General features: G+C 39.9%; 1 protein-coding gene across 1 annotated transcript; it reads right to left on the bottom strand.

The window, feature by feature from the left end:
- Positions 1–13,243: 13,243 nt before the first annotated feature.
- LOC117343952 (protein atonal homolog 8-like) lies at positions 13,244–14,992 on the bottom strand. Its single transcript, XM_033906519.1, has one exon. The coding sequence runs from the start codon at positions 14,631–14,633 to the stop codon at positions 13,941–13,943; it is 693 nt and encodes a 230-aa protein (XP_033762410.1). The 5' UTR covers positions 14,634–14,992; the 3' UTR covers positions 13,244–13,940.
- Positions 14,993–15,219: the final 227 nt, after the last annotated feature.

Here is a 15,219-nt window from a genome sequence, read left to right as displayed (position 1 = left end):
ACTTATTCTCGTTTTCTGTGTTATACCAAATCAAGACTTATTCTCGTTTTATGTGTTATATAAAATCAGGACTTATTCTCGTTTTCTGTTATACCAAATCAGGACTTATTCTCGTTTTCTATGTTATACCAAATCAGGACTTATTCTCGTTTTCTGTTATATCAAATCAGGACTTATTCTCGTTTTATGTGTTATATCAAATCAGGACTTATTCTCGTTTTCTGTTATACCAAATCAGGACTTATTCTCGTTTTCTATGTTATACCAAATCAGGACTTATTCTCGTTTTCTGTTATACCAAATCAGGACTTATTCTCGTTTTCTGTTATACCAAATCAGGACTTATTCTCGTTTTCTGTTATATCAAATCAGGACTTATTCTCACGTTTCTATGTTATACCAAATCAGGACTTATTCTCGTTTTCTGTGTTTATACCAAATCAGGACTTATTCTCGTTTTCTGTTATACCAAATCGGGACTTATTGTCACTTTTTTTGTATTATACCAAATCGGGACGTATTCTCTTTTCTGGTTATATCAAATCAGGACTTATCTCGTTTCTGTGTTATATCAAATCAGGACTATTCTCGTTTTCTATGTTATACCAAATCAGGACTTATTCTCGTTCTCTGTTATATCCAAATCAGGACTTATTCTCGTCTTCGTTATATCAAATCAGGACTTATTCTCGTTTTCTGTGTATATCCAAATCAGGACTTATTCTCGTTTTCTGTTATATCAAATTCAGGGACTTATTCTCGTTTTCTGTTATATCAAATCAGGACTTATTCTCGTTTTATGTGTTATATCAAATCAGGACTTATTCTCGTTTTCTGTTATACCAAATCAGGACTTATTCTCGTTTTCTATGTTATATCAAATCAGGACTTATTCTCGTTTTCTGTTATACCAAATCAGGACTTATTCTCGTTTTCTGTGTTATATCAAATCAGGACTTATTCTCGTTTTATGTGTTATATCAAATCAGGACTTATTCTCGTTTTCTGTTATACCAAATCAGGACTTATTCTCGTTTTCTGTTATACCAAATCAGGACTTATTCTCGTTTTCTGTTATATCAAATCAGGACTTATTCTCGTTTTCTATGTTATATCAAATCAGGACTTATTCTCGTTTTCTATGTTATACCAAATCAGGACTTATTCTCGTTTTCTGTGTTATATCAAATCAGGACTTATTCTCGTTTTCTGTTATACCAAATCGGGACTTATTGTCACTTTTTTTGTATTATACCAAATCAGGACTTATTCTCGTTTTCTGTGTTATATCAAATCAGGACTTATTCTCGTTTTATGTGTTATATCAAATCAGGACTTATTCTCGTTTTCTATGTTATACCAAATCAGGACTTATTCTCGTTTTCTGTTATATCAAATCAGGACTTATTCTCGTCTTCTGTTATATCAAATCAGGACTTATTCTCGTTTTCTGTGTTATACCAAATCAGGACTTATTCTCGTTTTCTGTTATATCAAATCAGGACTTATTCTCGTTTTATGTTATATCAAATCAGGACTTATTCTCGTTTTATGTGTTATATCAAATCAGGACTTATTCTCGTTTTCTGTTATACCAAATCAGGACTTATTCTCGTTTTCTATGTTATATCAAATCAGGACTTATTCTCGTTTTCTGTTATACCAAATCAGGACTTATTCTCGTTTTCTATGTTATACCAAATCAGGACTTATTCTCGTTTTCTGTTATACCAAATCAGGACTTATTCTCGTTTTCTGTTATACCAAATCAGGACTTATTCTCGTTTTCTGTTATATCAAATCAGGACTTATTCTCGTTTTCTATGTTATATCAAATCAGGACTTATTCTCGTTTTCTATGTTATACCAAATCAGGACTTATTCTCGTTTTCTGTGTTATATCAAATCAGGACTTATTCTCGTTTTCTGTTATACCAAATCAGGACTTATTGTCACTTTTTTTGTATTATACCAAATCAGGACTTATTCTCGTTTTCTGTGTTATATCAAATCAGGACTTATTCTCGTTTTATGTGTTATATCAAATTAGGACTTATTCTCGTTTTCTATGTTATACCAAATCAGGACTTATTCTCGTTTTCTGTTATATCAAATCAGGACTTATTCTCGTTTTCTGTTATATCAAATCAGGACTTATTCTCGTTTTCTGTTATATCAAATCAGGACTTATTCTCGTTTTCTGTGTTATACCAAATCAGGACTTATTCTCGTTTTCTGTGTTATACCAAATCAGGACTTATTCTCGTTTTATGTGTTATACCAAATCAGGACTTATTCTCGTTTTCTATGTTATATCAAATCAGGACTTATTCTCGTTTTCTATGTTATATCAAATCAGGACTTATTCTCGTTTTCTATGTTATACCAAATCAGGACTTATTCTCGTTTTCTGTTATATCAAATCAGGACTTATTCTCGTTTTCTGTTATATCAAATCAGGACTTATTCTCGTTTTCTGTTATATCAAATCAGGACTTATTCTCGTTTTCTGTGTTATACCAAATCAGGACTTATTCTCGTTTTCTGTGTTATACCAAATCAGGACTTATTCTCGTTTTATGTGTTATACCAAATCAGGACTTATTCTCGTTTTCTGTGTTATACCAAATCAGGACTTATTCTCGTTTTCTGTGTTATATCAAATCAGGACTTATTCTCGTTTTCTATGTTATATCAAATCAGGACTTATTCTCGTTTTCTGTGTTATACCAAATCAGGACTTATTCTCGTTTTCTATGTTATATCAAATCAGGACTTATTCTCGTTTTCTGTGTTATACCAAATCAGGACTTATTCTCGTTTTCTGTGTTATATCAAATCAGGACTTATTCTCGTTTTCTGTGTTATACCAAATCAGGACTTATTCTCGTTTTCTGTGTTATATCAAATCAGGACTTATTCTCGTTTTCTATGTTATATCAAATCAGGACTTATTCTCGTTTTCTATGTTATACCAAATCAGGACTTATTCTCGTTTTCTGTGTTATATCAAATCAGGACTTATTCTCGTTTTATGTGCTATACCAAATCAGGACTTATTCTCGTTTTCTGTGTTATATCAAATCAGGACTTATTCTCGTTTTCTGTTATACCAAATCAGGACTTATTCTCGTTTTCTGTTATACCAAATCAGGACTTATTCTCGTTTTCTGTTATACCAAATCAGGACTTATTCTCGTTTTCTGTTATATCAAATCAGGACTTATTCTCGTTTTCTATGTTATATCAAATCAGGACTTATTCTCGTTTTCTATGTTATACCAAATCAGGACTTATTCTCGTTTTCTGTGTTATATCAAATCAGGACTTATTCTCGTTTTCTGTTATACCAAATCAGGACTTATTGTCACTTTTTTTGTATTATACCAAATCAGGACTTATTCTCGTTTTCTGTGTTATATCAAATCAGGACTTATTCTCGTTTTATGTGTTATATCAAATCAGGACTTATTCTCGTTTTCTATGTTATACCAAATTAGGACTTATTCTCGTTTTCTGTTATATCAAATCAGGACTTATTCTCGTTTTCTGTTATATCAAATCAGGACTTATTCTCGTTTTCTGTTATATCAAATCAGGACTTATTCTCGTTTTCTGTGTTATACCAAATCAGGACTTATTCTCGTTTTCTGTGTTATACCAAATCAGGACTTATTCTCGTTTTATGTGTTATACCAAATCAGGACTTATTCTCGTTTTCTATGTTATATCAAATCAGGACTTATTCTCGTTTTCTATGTTATATCAAATCAGGACTTATTCTCGTTTTCTATGTTATACCAAATCAGGACTTATTCTCGTTTTCTGTTATATCAAATCAGGACTTATTCTCGTTTTCTGTTATATCAAATCAGGACTTATTCTCGTTTTCTGTTATATCAAATCAGGACTTATTCTCGTTTTCTGTGTTATACCAAATCAGGACTTATTCTCGTTTTCTGTGTTATACCAAATCAGGACTTATTCTCGTTTTCTGTGTTATACCAAATCAGGACTTATTCTCGTTTTCTGTGTTATACCAAATCAGGACTTATTCTCGTTTTCTGTGTTATATCAAATCAGGACTTATTCTCGTTTTCTATGTTATATCAAATCAGGACTTATTCTCGTTTTCTGTGTTATACCAAATCAGGACTTATTCTCGTTTTCTATGTGATATCAAATCAGGACTTATTCTCGTTTTCTGTGTTATACCAAATCAGGACTTATTCTCGTTTTCTGTGTTATATCAAATCAGGACTTATTCTCGTTTTCTGTGTTATACCAAATCAGGACTTATTCTCGTTTTCTGTGTTATATCAAATCAGGACTTATTCTCGTTTTCTATGTTATATCAAATCAGGACTTATTCTCGTTTTCTATGTTATACCAAATCAGGACTTATTCTCGTTTTCTGTGTTATATCAAATCAGGACTTATTCTCGTTTTATGTGTTATACCAAATCAGGACTTATTCTCGTTTTCTGTGTTATATCAAATCAGGACTTATTCTCGTTTTCTGTTATACCAAATCAGGACTTATTCTCGTTTTATGTGTTATACCAAATCAGGACTTATTCTCGTTTTATGTGTTATACCAAATCAGGACTTATTCTCGTTTTCTATGTTATACCAAATCAGGACTTATTCTCGTTTTCTGTTATATCAAATCAGGACTTATTCTCGTTTTCTATGTTATATCAAATCAGGACTTATTCTCGTTTTCTGTGTTATACCAAATCAGGACTTATTCTCGTTTTCTGTGTTATATCAAATCAGGACTTATTCTCGTTTTCTATGTTATACCAAATCAGGACTTATTCTCGTTTTCTATGTTATACCAAATCAGGACTTATTCTCGTTTTCTATGTTATACCAAATCAGGACTTATTCTCGTTTTCTATGTTATATCAAATCAGGACTTATTCTCGTTTTCTATGTTATATCAAATCAGGACTTAATCTCGTTTTCTATGTTATACCAAATCAGGACTTATTCTCGTTTTCTGTGTTATACCAAATCAGGACTTATTCTCATTTTGTATGTTATATCAAATCAGGACTTATTCTAGTTTTCTGTGTTATACCAAATCAGGACTTATTCTCGTTTTCTGTTATACCAAATCAGGACTTATTCTCGTTTTCTGTGTTATATCAAATCAGGACTTATTCTAGTTTTCTGTTATATCAAATCAGGACTTATTCTCGTTTTCTGTATTATACCAAATCAGGACTTATTCTCGTTTTCTGTTATACCAAATCAGGACTTATTCTCGTTTTCTGTGCTATACCAAATCAGGACTTATTCTCGTTTTCTATGTTATATCAAATCAGGACTTATTCTCGTTTTCTATGTTATATCAAATCAGGACTTATTCTCGTTTTCTTAGGCCTTGTTCTCGTCCCTACATGGCCGAGCCGGTTTGCTTTTGATGGTTTTTATTTTTTTGTTTTGTTTTTGCTTTGTTTGTTTTTTGTAGGTTTTTTTTCTATATATGCATGTATTTTTTGTTTGTTTGTCTGTTTGTTTGTTTTTCATTTCAATGCATTGGAGAGAATAGTCCCGCCACAATAAAAAAAACATTTTATTGCATCACCATTCTTTTGGTTCAAACTTAAGATTAAGATCTTCGTTCTTGTGACTGTCAAAGTACAATTTTCTGTTCTTGTGACTCTGGGTATACGCATGCATGCACGTTGAAAAAAAAACCCCAAAAAACAACAACTAGCTAACAAATCCGTTAATTCATTTGAATCACTTAAACTATATTTGCATGCTGTACATCTCGAGTTTCCCTGATCTTTAAGTTATACAGTGATAGACACAGGTGTGGCAGTGTTCCCTCGTTTCCAATTTCTAATATAGAGGTTAATAATTAGTTTTCTTGAGGATACTTCAATCTTTGACGGAGTTCAACACGGTCACTGAAAAGGCTATCCCGACTCAGCCTGCCCAGGCGTGACAAGCTAATAGGATTTGTAGTAAAAGACAAACCACTGAAATTGTAATGGAGTGAATTGATAAAGTGGGTAAAAAGCCTCCCCGCTGGTGTGGACTTTGGGAGGGGTTGTTGGGGGCTGAGATAGGGAGTCAATACGAGTCGCTTTATCGGATCATTAGTTATGGAATATCAAAGAGGAACATAACCGCACTCGTCACGCCTCGCTCACGCAGAGATGTCAATCGGAACTCCGCAAATGTAACTCGTAAATATCATTCGGAACACTTCGTCAGATTACAGTATGTATGACTGCAGGGAATCGGCAGAGGTGTCCCGAATGCATCCGATGTCAGAGGATCGCAGCGAATCGGCAGAGATGTTCCGAATGTCGTAAATATGTTTTGTGGTTAGCACATTCGAGAAGTTCCGATTGAGCTTCTGTATAACTTAAATGGCATCACGCACCAACGTCATACTTTTGGAAACTTGTTAATCCGAATGCAGAGTGATCACATCACCAGGAACTTTATGTCATACACCTGTCTGAGATATTTCGAGGTTTCTCCTGAAATCTTTCCCCATTTCTTAAGGACGTACATGTATATTGTATATCATGATCTCGATTTTGCTGTAAGTTTTAAATCTTAGGGTCGTTAGTGTATGATATTTGGTTAACTTTATACAGCTCCTAGATCGGGTGTTTATTGAAACTCGAAGCCAACGGATGGAACAATTGATACCAATTAATACTGCTCAATCATACAGAAATGAAGAAAAGGAGGACTGTGTTCGTAAAAACATATGTCCATATGTCTATACATCATACCTTACTTCACTCCATACATCATCCCTTACTTCACTCCATACATCATCCCTTACTTCACTCCATACATCATCCCTTACTTCACTCCATACATCATCCCTTACTTCACTCCATACATCATCCCTTACCTCACTTAATACATCATCCCTTACCTCACTCCATACATCATCCCTTCCTACACTCCATACATCATCCCTTCCCTCACTCCATACATCATCCCTTCCCTCACTCCATACATCATCCCTTCCCTCACTCCATACATCATCCATTTCCCTCACTCCATACATCATCCCTTCCCTCACTCCATACATTATCCCTTCCCTCACTTCATTCATCATCCCTTCCCTCACTCCATACATCATCCCTTCCCTCACTCCATACACCATCCCTTTCCCACACTCCATACATCATCCCTTTCCCACACTCCATACATCATCCCTTCCCTCACTCCATACATCATCCCTTCCCTCACTCCATACATCATCCCTTACCACACTCCATACATCATCGCTTTCCCTCACTCCATACATCATCCCTTTCCCACACTCCATACATCATCCCTTCCCTCACTGCATACATCATCCCTTCCCTCACTGCATACATCATCCCTTCCCTCACTGCATACATCATCCCTTCCCTCACTCCATACATCATCCTTTTCCCTCACTCCATACATCATCCCTTCCCACACTCCATACATCATCCCTTCCCTCACTGCATACATCATCCCTTCCCTCACTGCATACATCATCCTTTCCCTCACTCCATACATCATCCCTTCCCACACTCCATACATCATCCCTTCCCTCACTGCATACATCATCCCTTCCCTCACTGCATACATCATCCCTTCCCTCACTCCATACATCATCCTTTCCCTCACTCCATACATCATCCCTTCCCACACTCCATACATCATCCCTTCCCTCACTCCATACATCATCCCTTCCCTCACTCCATACATAATCCCTTTCCCTCACTCCAAACATAATCCCTTCCCTCACTCCATACATCATCCTTTCCCTCACTCCATACATAATCCCTTTCCCTCACTCCATACATCATCCCTTCCCTCACTCCATACATCATCCCTTCCCTCACTGCATACATCATCCCTTCCCTCACTGCATACATCATCCCTTCCCTCACTCCATACATCATCCTTTTCCCTCACTCCATACATCATCCCTTCCCACACTCCATACATCATCCCTTCCCTCACTCTATACATCATCCCTTCCCTCACTCCATACATAATCCCTTTCCCTCACTCCATACATCATCCCTTACTTCACTCCATACATCATCCCTTCCCTCACTCCATACATCATCCATTTTCCACACTCCATACATCATCCCTTCCCTCACTCCATACATCATCCCTTCCCTCACTGCATACATCATCCCTTCCCTCACTCCATACATCATACCTTCCCTCACTCCATACATCATCCCTTCCCTCACTGCATACATCATCCCTTCCCTCACTCCATACATCATACCTTCCCTCACTCCATACATCATCCCTTCCCTCACTCCATACATCATCCCTTCCCTCACTCCATACATCATCCTTTCCCACACTCCATACATCATCCTTTCCCTCCCTCCATACATCATCCCTTCCCTCACTGCATACATCATCCCTTCCCTCCTGCATACATCATCCTTTTCCCTCACTTCATACATCATCCCTTCCCTCGCTTCATACTCATTCCTCAATCCCTTCTTCCCACACTCCAGAACATCAATCCCGGCGACACGCAATACAGCAGCCCTGCCACACGGCATACAGCAGCCGCCCGCACGCCAGACAATCAGCCCCTCACGCCAGACATACCCGCCCCACGCCAGACAGCAGCCCGGTCCCACACCCAGACATCATCGCGGGCCCTCACCATACACATCCCTTCCCACACGCCAGACACATCCCTCCACACGCCAACAGCATCCCTCCACACTCCATACACCAGCCCTGTGCCCAACACACCAGACAGCAGCCGTCCCTCACGCCATACAGCATCCCGGACGTCACGCCATACAGCAGCCTCCCGCACGCCAGACAGGAGCCCGGTCACGGAACGCCAGACAGCAGCCGCCCACACCCAGGTCAGCAGCCCGGCCCGCACGCCAGACAGCAGCCCGGGCCACGTCACGCCAGACAGCAGCCCGGGCCCGCACCCAGACAGCAGCCCGGCCCCACGCCAACAGAGCCCTGGCCACAAGCCAGACAGCAGCCCGCGACCGCAAGACACATCATCCCTTTCCCTCACTCCATACATCATCCCTTTCCCTCACTCCATACATCATCCTTTCCCTCACTCCATACATCATCCCTTCCCACACTCCATACATCATCCCTTCTATCACTCAATACATCATCCCTTCCATCACTTCATACATCATCCCTTCCCTCACTCCATACATCATCCCTTCCCTCACTCCATACATCATCCCTTTCCCTCACTCCATACATCATCCCTTCCCACACTCCATACATCATCGCTTTCCCTCACTCCATACATCATCCCTTTCCCACACTCCATACATCATCCCTTTCCCACACTCCATACATCATCCCTTCCATCACTCCATACACCATCCCTTTCCCACACTCCATACATCATCCTTTCCCTCCCTCCATACATCATCCCTTCCCTCACTGCATACATCATCCCTTCCCTCACTCCATACATCATCCCTTCCCTCACTGCATACATCATCCCTTCCCTCACTGCATACATCATCCCTTCCCTCACTGCATACATCATCCCTTCCCACACTCCATACATCATCCCTTCCCTCACTCTATACATCATCCCCCTCACCCCTCAAATCCCTTCCCTCACCCATAACTCATCCCTTCCCTCACGCCTACAATCCCTTCCCTCAACTCCATACATCATCCCTTCCTCACTCCATACATCATCCCTTCCCACTCCAACACATCCCTGCCCTCACTCCATACATCATCCCTTACACTCCATACAGCAGCCCTTCCCTCACCCATACAGAGCCCTGTCCCTACTCCATACACACCCTCCCCTCCCAACACATCCGTCCCATCCAGCCATCCCTTCCCTACTCCATACATCATCCCTTCCCACATCCATCATCCTTCACCCCTCCACATCCCTTCCCTCACTCCATACATCATCCCTTTCCCTCACTCCATACATCATCCTTTCCCTCACTCCATACATCATCCCTTCCCTCACTCCATACATCATCCTTTCCCTCACTCCATACATCATCCCTTCCCTCACTTCATACATCATCCCTTTCCCTCACTCCATACATCATCCTTTCCCTCACTCCATACATCATCCCTTCCCTCACTCCATACATCATCCCTTTCCCTCAGTCCATACAACGTCCTTTCCTCACTCTATACGTCTTCATCCCATTCCTTTTTCATCCAATCCCCTACTCCATCGTTCTTCAGCTAACTCATTTTTTTCGTCTGCGAGTTTCATAGACTGCCAGCCACAAAATTAATACATGTATTTAAAATAAAAGCGTCTAAGAGTTCCATTGTTGTAACTGTGATGTTACTTTGGGTGAAATTGAGTTCAGTGATGTCAATTATTTACCCGCTGCACGGGAGCCGGATATTTAATTCGTGTCTTTGCTATTTATTGTAAATGCTTAACTCGATAAAATCAGTCTAGATTGACTGCATAATTTCAAAATAATGAACAATAAATCTTGCAATAAGAATGCGAGTTTAAAATTTATTAAGGATTAGCAATCAGATAATATAATGAACGCATCAAATAAAAATAGTATCCGTTGCTTGGTTCAAATGTTATCAAAGACCATCCTGAAATCGGAAGCTAAATGGTTGTACTAAAACCCGGAACGGAATACGAAATTACGGAATGACTCTAAACTCTTTAAAGAGAAACTGCCAGTCAGTTTGCCGGCACCAGTTCGATGAACAGTGAGAATGATGTAATAATTAAGCTCACCTGCCAGAAGGGCAAGTGAGTTGATGCCGTAGTTCGGCGTTCGTCGTGCGTCAGTCTGTCCGGCGCCAACATTTTCATTTAAACAACACCCTATCATCAACCAAGAGGTACAGAGACCTGGTATTGGGCCTGTGGCATACTGGGATGAAGGGCTACCAAGTTTGTTCAAATGAATGACCTTGACCTATACATTCAAGATTGTATCGGTCAAATATGCAAAAATACTAAAATGATACATTCTCAATAACCAAGAGACCCCATAGCATGGTATTTGGTTTATATTAAGCTGGGGCGAAGTTTGTTAAAATGAATGACATTAACTTACTTTCAAGGTCACAGGAGTCAACTGTGTTAATATTTTATCTAATTGAAGCATGAGAGTTTGGTTCATGATATGGGCCAGGAATATGTCGGGTTAATGGGCTACACAGCTTTCTGAAATGAATAAAATGTAGCATTTTCTCATATTAAGATGAAGAAATATATTATTGAGTTTAGCAGGCACAAAAAATGGCATAGATCAAACATCTAAAATTGAATCTATAGCAGTGAATGATACAGGACCAATGAACCTCTTGTGCATTAAATCTGCGAAACAGGAATTACACAATATCTAGCATTCAGTCGGGATTCGTATGTTTAACAAGACATATCAAAATGAATGTTGTATCATCTACAGGAAATTTAAAATGAGAAACAATATTATTCTTTTATCGTTAACAAATTTTAGATAGACGCAGAAGTGTGTCCTCCTAGACACCCGTCCTCATATGACCCTGTCTGTTGGTGTCCACTACACACCCGTCCTCATATAACCCTGGCTGTTGGTGTCCCCTGACACCCGTCCTCATATGACCCTGGCTGTTGGTGTCCCTTGACACCCGTCCTCATATGACCCTGGCTGTTGGTGTCCCCTGAAACCCGTCCTCATATGACCCTGGCTGTTGGTGTCCCCTGACACCCGTCCTAATATGACCCTGTCTGTTGGTGTCCCCTGACACCCGTCCTCATATGACCCTGTCTGTTGGTGTCCCCTGACACCCGTCCTCATATGACCCTGTCTGTTGGTGTCCCCTGACACCCGTCCTAATATGACCCTGTCTGTTGGTGTTCCCCTAGACAACTGTCCTCATATGACCCCGACTGTTGGTGTCCCCTGACACCCGTCCTCATATGACCCTGGCTGTTGGTGTCCCCTGACACCCGTCCTAATATGACCCTGTCTGTTGGTGTCCCCTGACACCCGTCCTCATATGACCCTGTCTGTTGGTGTCCCCTGACACCCGTCCTCATATGACCCTGTCTGTTGGTGTCCCCTGACACCCGTCCTCATATGGCCCTGACTGTTGGTGTCCCCTGACACCCGTCCTCATATGACCCTGGCTGTTGGTGTCCCCTGACACCCGTCCTCATATGACCCTGACTGTTGGTGTCCCCTGACACCCATCCTCATATAACCCTGGTTGTTGGTGTCCCGCTAGACAGCAGTCTTCATATGAGTCTATGATATGACCCTAGCTTGGCTGTTTGTATTTTCCTAAACACTGCTTTAAAATGACTTATTCTGAACCCTAAATTCTTCAAAAGAAATATTTAATTACACCTTAGTATCAGTCCCTGCTCGTCAATACATAATAATGTCCTAAACACCAACGATTACGCCTTTGTATCCGTCCTTGCACCTCATCAGACATGTCCTACACACTAACCATTACGTCTTAGTATCCGTCCCTGCTGGTAAATAGCTATGTCCTATACACCAACCATTACGCCTTGATATCCGTCCATGCTGGTAAATTGATATGCCATACACACCAAGCATTACGCCTTAGTATCCGCCCCTGCTCGTCATCAGACATGTCCTACACACTAACCGTTACGCCTTAGTATCAGTCCCTGCTGGTAAATAGCTATGTCCTACACACCAACCATTACGCCTTAGTATCCGTCCCTGCTCGTCATCAGACATTGGTCAAATCAGAAAAAGTGATATTTTTCACTAGTGAAATATCACTTTTATAGAATGAATAATTTTCGATATTTCACTGATAAAAATGTAATAAGTATTATATCCTACACGTCAATCATTACGGTTTTGTTTCAGTCCTTGCTCATTAATATATGTTATGTCCTACACACAAACCATTACGCCCCCATCAGTCCCTGTCGTCATCGGACATGTCCTACACACCAACCATTACGCCCCCATCAGTGCCTGCCGTCAACAAACACACCCTATTACCCTATATCGCCTGGTGCATAATCTTTGAATTATCAAATAAAAGTTTTGTATGACAGTATTAATAACGATGACGAGAAAAATAGAAAACTATTGAAATCACTTTCAAATAGGCTGAATAACACCTGTGTTGTCTTGTCGCGTGCGAGGATCAAAGGTCGAGGTTACACCGGTACCCTTACCAGCTGGGTGAGGGATGTTTAGCGGAATGTGTGTACAGACACACCTGGAATAACACACCTGTCCATACAAATCACAAACAATAAAAGTTCGGTAATAGTTTTTATTTAAAAATAATAATATGCATAACAAGATAATATGCTTTCTGTTTTGTCACAAAAAGACAAAAAATAAAACATGTATATACAATAAAATATGTTAAATTAGAGCATCAAGTTATTAATTAATAGTGTCACTTTACATACAAGATAAATCGCACTTTTGGTGAAATAGCCATTGAACACATACAAGGTACATCAAATATTGATGACTTCAGGAATTCATAAAATAATACCTAGATATTCTAATTGCACTTTGGTTGAACACTCTGTGGATTTTTTAATATAAGTATTGTATAGGATATGTTACTTTAACATATAACTATCATCTTTATAACACTGGCGTATTAGCAAAGAAAGCTTCAATTCTGACGGTGAAAATATAAAACAATATACAATAGGATTTCAGACCGTGAAAATATTGTTTGTAAACATTACATTAATATTTATACGATAATTTGATGGTTGTTTTAGCTCTCCAGAATATATCATATTAAAGCTCACAGGAACAGGATGAAGAAACACATTATGGCATCGCAACATAACGATAGCAAAAATGGAATTCGATGCAGTTAAACAATAATCAAATACCTGTTGTAACGCACTGTTTATACGTAAACAAATTGACTAGTCTTTAAGGTACAGTCACGTGCTAATCTCCTTTTCACTACCAATAATCAGTCAAAAGTTACGATGACAGTTTATTTTCTTCCTCCTGTAAGTCTCCGAAAATATCACTGTTGGACTTAAAGGCCTGAAGTTTTACATCTTTCGGGTCCTCGCCATCCGAGATGTCCTTCATGAATCCGATATAAGTCATAGCAAGGCGCAGGGTTTCGATCCGCGATAACCGTTTCTCGTAGTTAAATGCGGGTAAGCGCTTTCGGAGACTGTCGAAAGCTTCGTTTAGATGAAACATTCGTCGTCTCTCCCGGATATTGGCTGCTCTTCGCTGAGGAACGCTCTGCACCCGTTTCCGTTTAGTTTTTCCGGATTTTGAAATATTAACAGTGATGTTGTTTCCGGTTACTATTGGAGTAGGTACGGGGTTCACCAGTCCGGTGTTGTACTCATAGCTGGGTACTCGCTCCATCGTGGTGTAGGAAAAGTTTGATGGTAGTCCCGGGTGCATGTCCCCCTGCCAGAATGACCCTGGGGCCACAATGTCCGTCTGGGGGATTTGGGGGTATGGCACATATTGGTGAAGTTCGGGCTGCTGAGGATGACCCCAGTCCGTGTACTCGGGGTACATACCGCTCGAGATGATTGACCCTGGAGATGATGACGTCGACGATGATGACGTCATGTCGTAAGGAGAGATATTGGTTGTGTCGTATGGCTGCATGTCGCAGTGGTCCTGGTGTTGGGACTGCACCTCCATTACGATACAATAAAACACCTCAGCAAAGTTCTATAACACTTTCCTAACGTCGCCTCGGCACTTTCAGGATTACTAATTCAATTCATCATCAGAATCAGTTGTTTATGAAAAAGTTCAATTGCAGGTACAAGTTATTTTACCTGATTAATTATTTCTTGAGTAAAACTTCTAGTCACTGGTGACAGTTGAAAATGACTGAATTGTCAATTTACACGTACACTTCTGAGTCCACACAGGTGCAAGACTTGTTTAAGCTGTTTGTTCCATGAAAAGTTGGAGACACGAGACATTCACGGGCCAGTCGTACAATTTCAAGTGTCGTCTGCTCAGTCGTGTTGCCCTATAATCTGTGGCACACTTTGGAGCTTGTCTTACTTATATATCCCGTTACCTGTAAAAGTTTTACAGTTGACGAAGTTTTTACAGGTAGTGATGTGATGCAGGTGACAGGCTACTGTCCTGTGATTGGCCGACGCGTTCGGGATAAAGATGTATAAAATCGGCGGATCGTGCTGGGGGCGGAGTTACCGGATGGCACGTGACAGTCGTGGGCCATTTGACGACAAGGCGTATCTCTCTTCAATAC

Source organism: Pecten maximus, chromosome 15, assembly GCF_902652985.1.
Source record: "Pecten maximus chromosome 15, xPecMax1.1, whole genome shotgun sequence".
NCBI lineage: Eukaryota > Metazoa > Mollusca > Bivalvia > Pectinida > Pectinidae > Pecten > Pecten maximus.
The sequence above is the reverse complement of the archived record's forward strand: the minus strand, read 5'-3'. Positions and strand labels throughout refer to the sequence as shown.

Excerpts from the sequence above, each read along its gene's own strand:
- LOC117343952 (XM_033906519.1), bottom strand. The coding sequence starts at position 14,633 with ATGGAGGTGCAGTCCCAACACCAGGACCACTGCGACATGCAGCCATAC.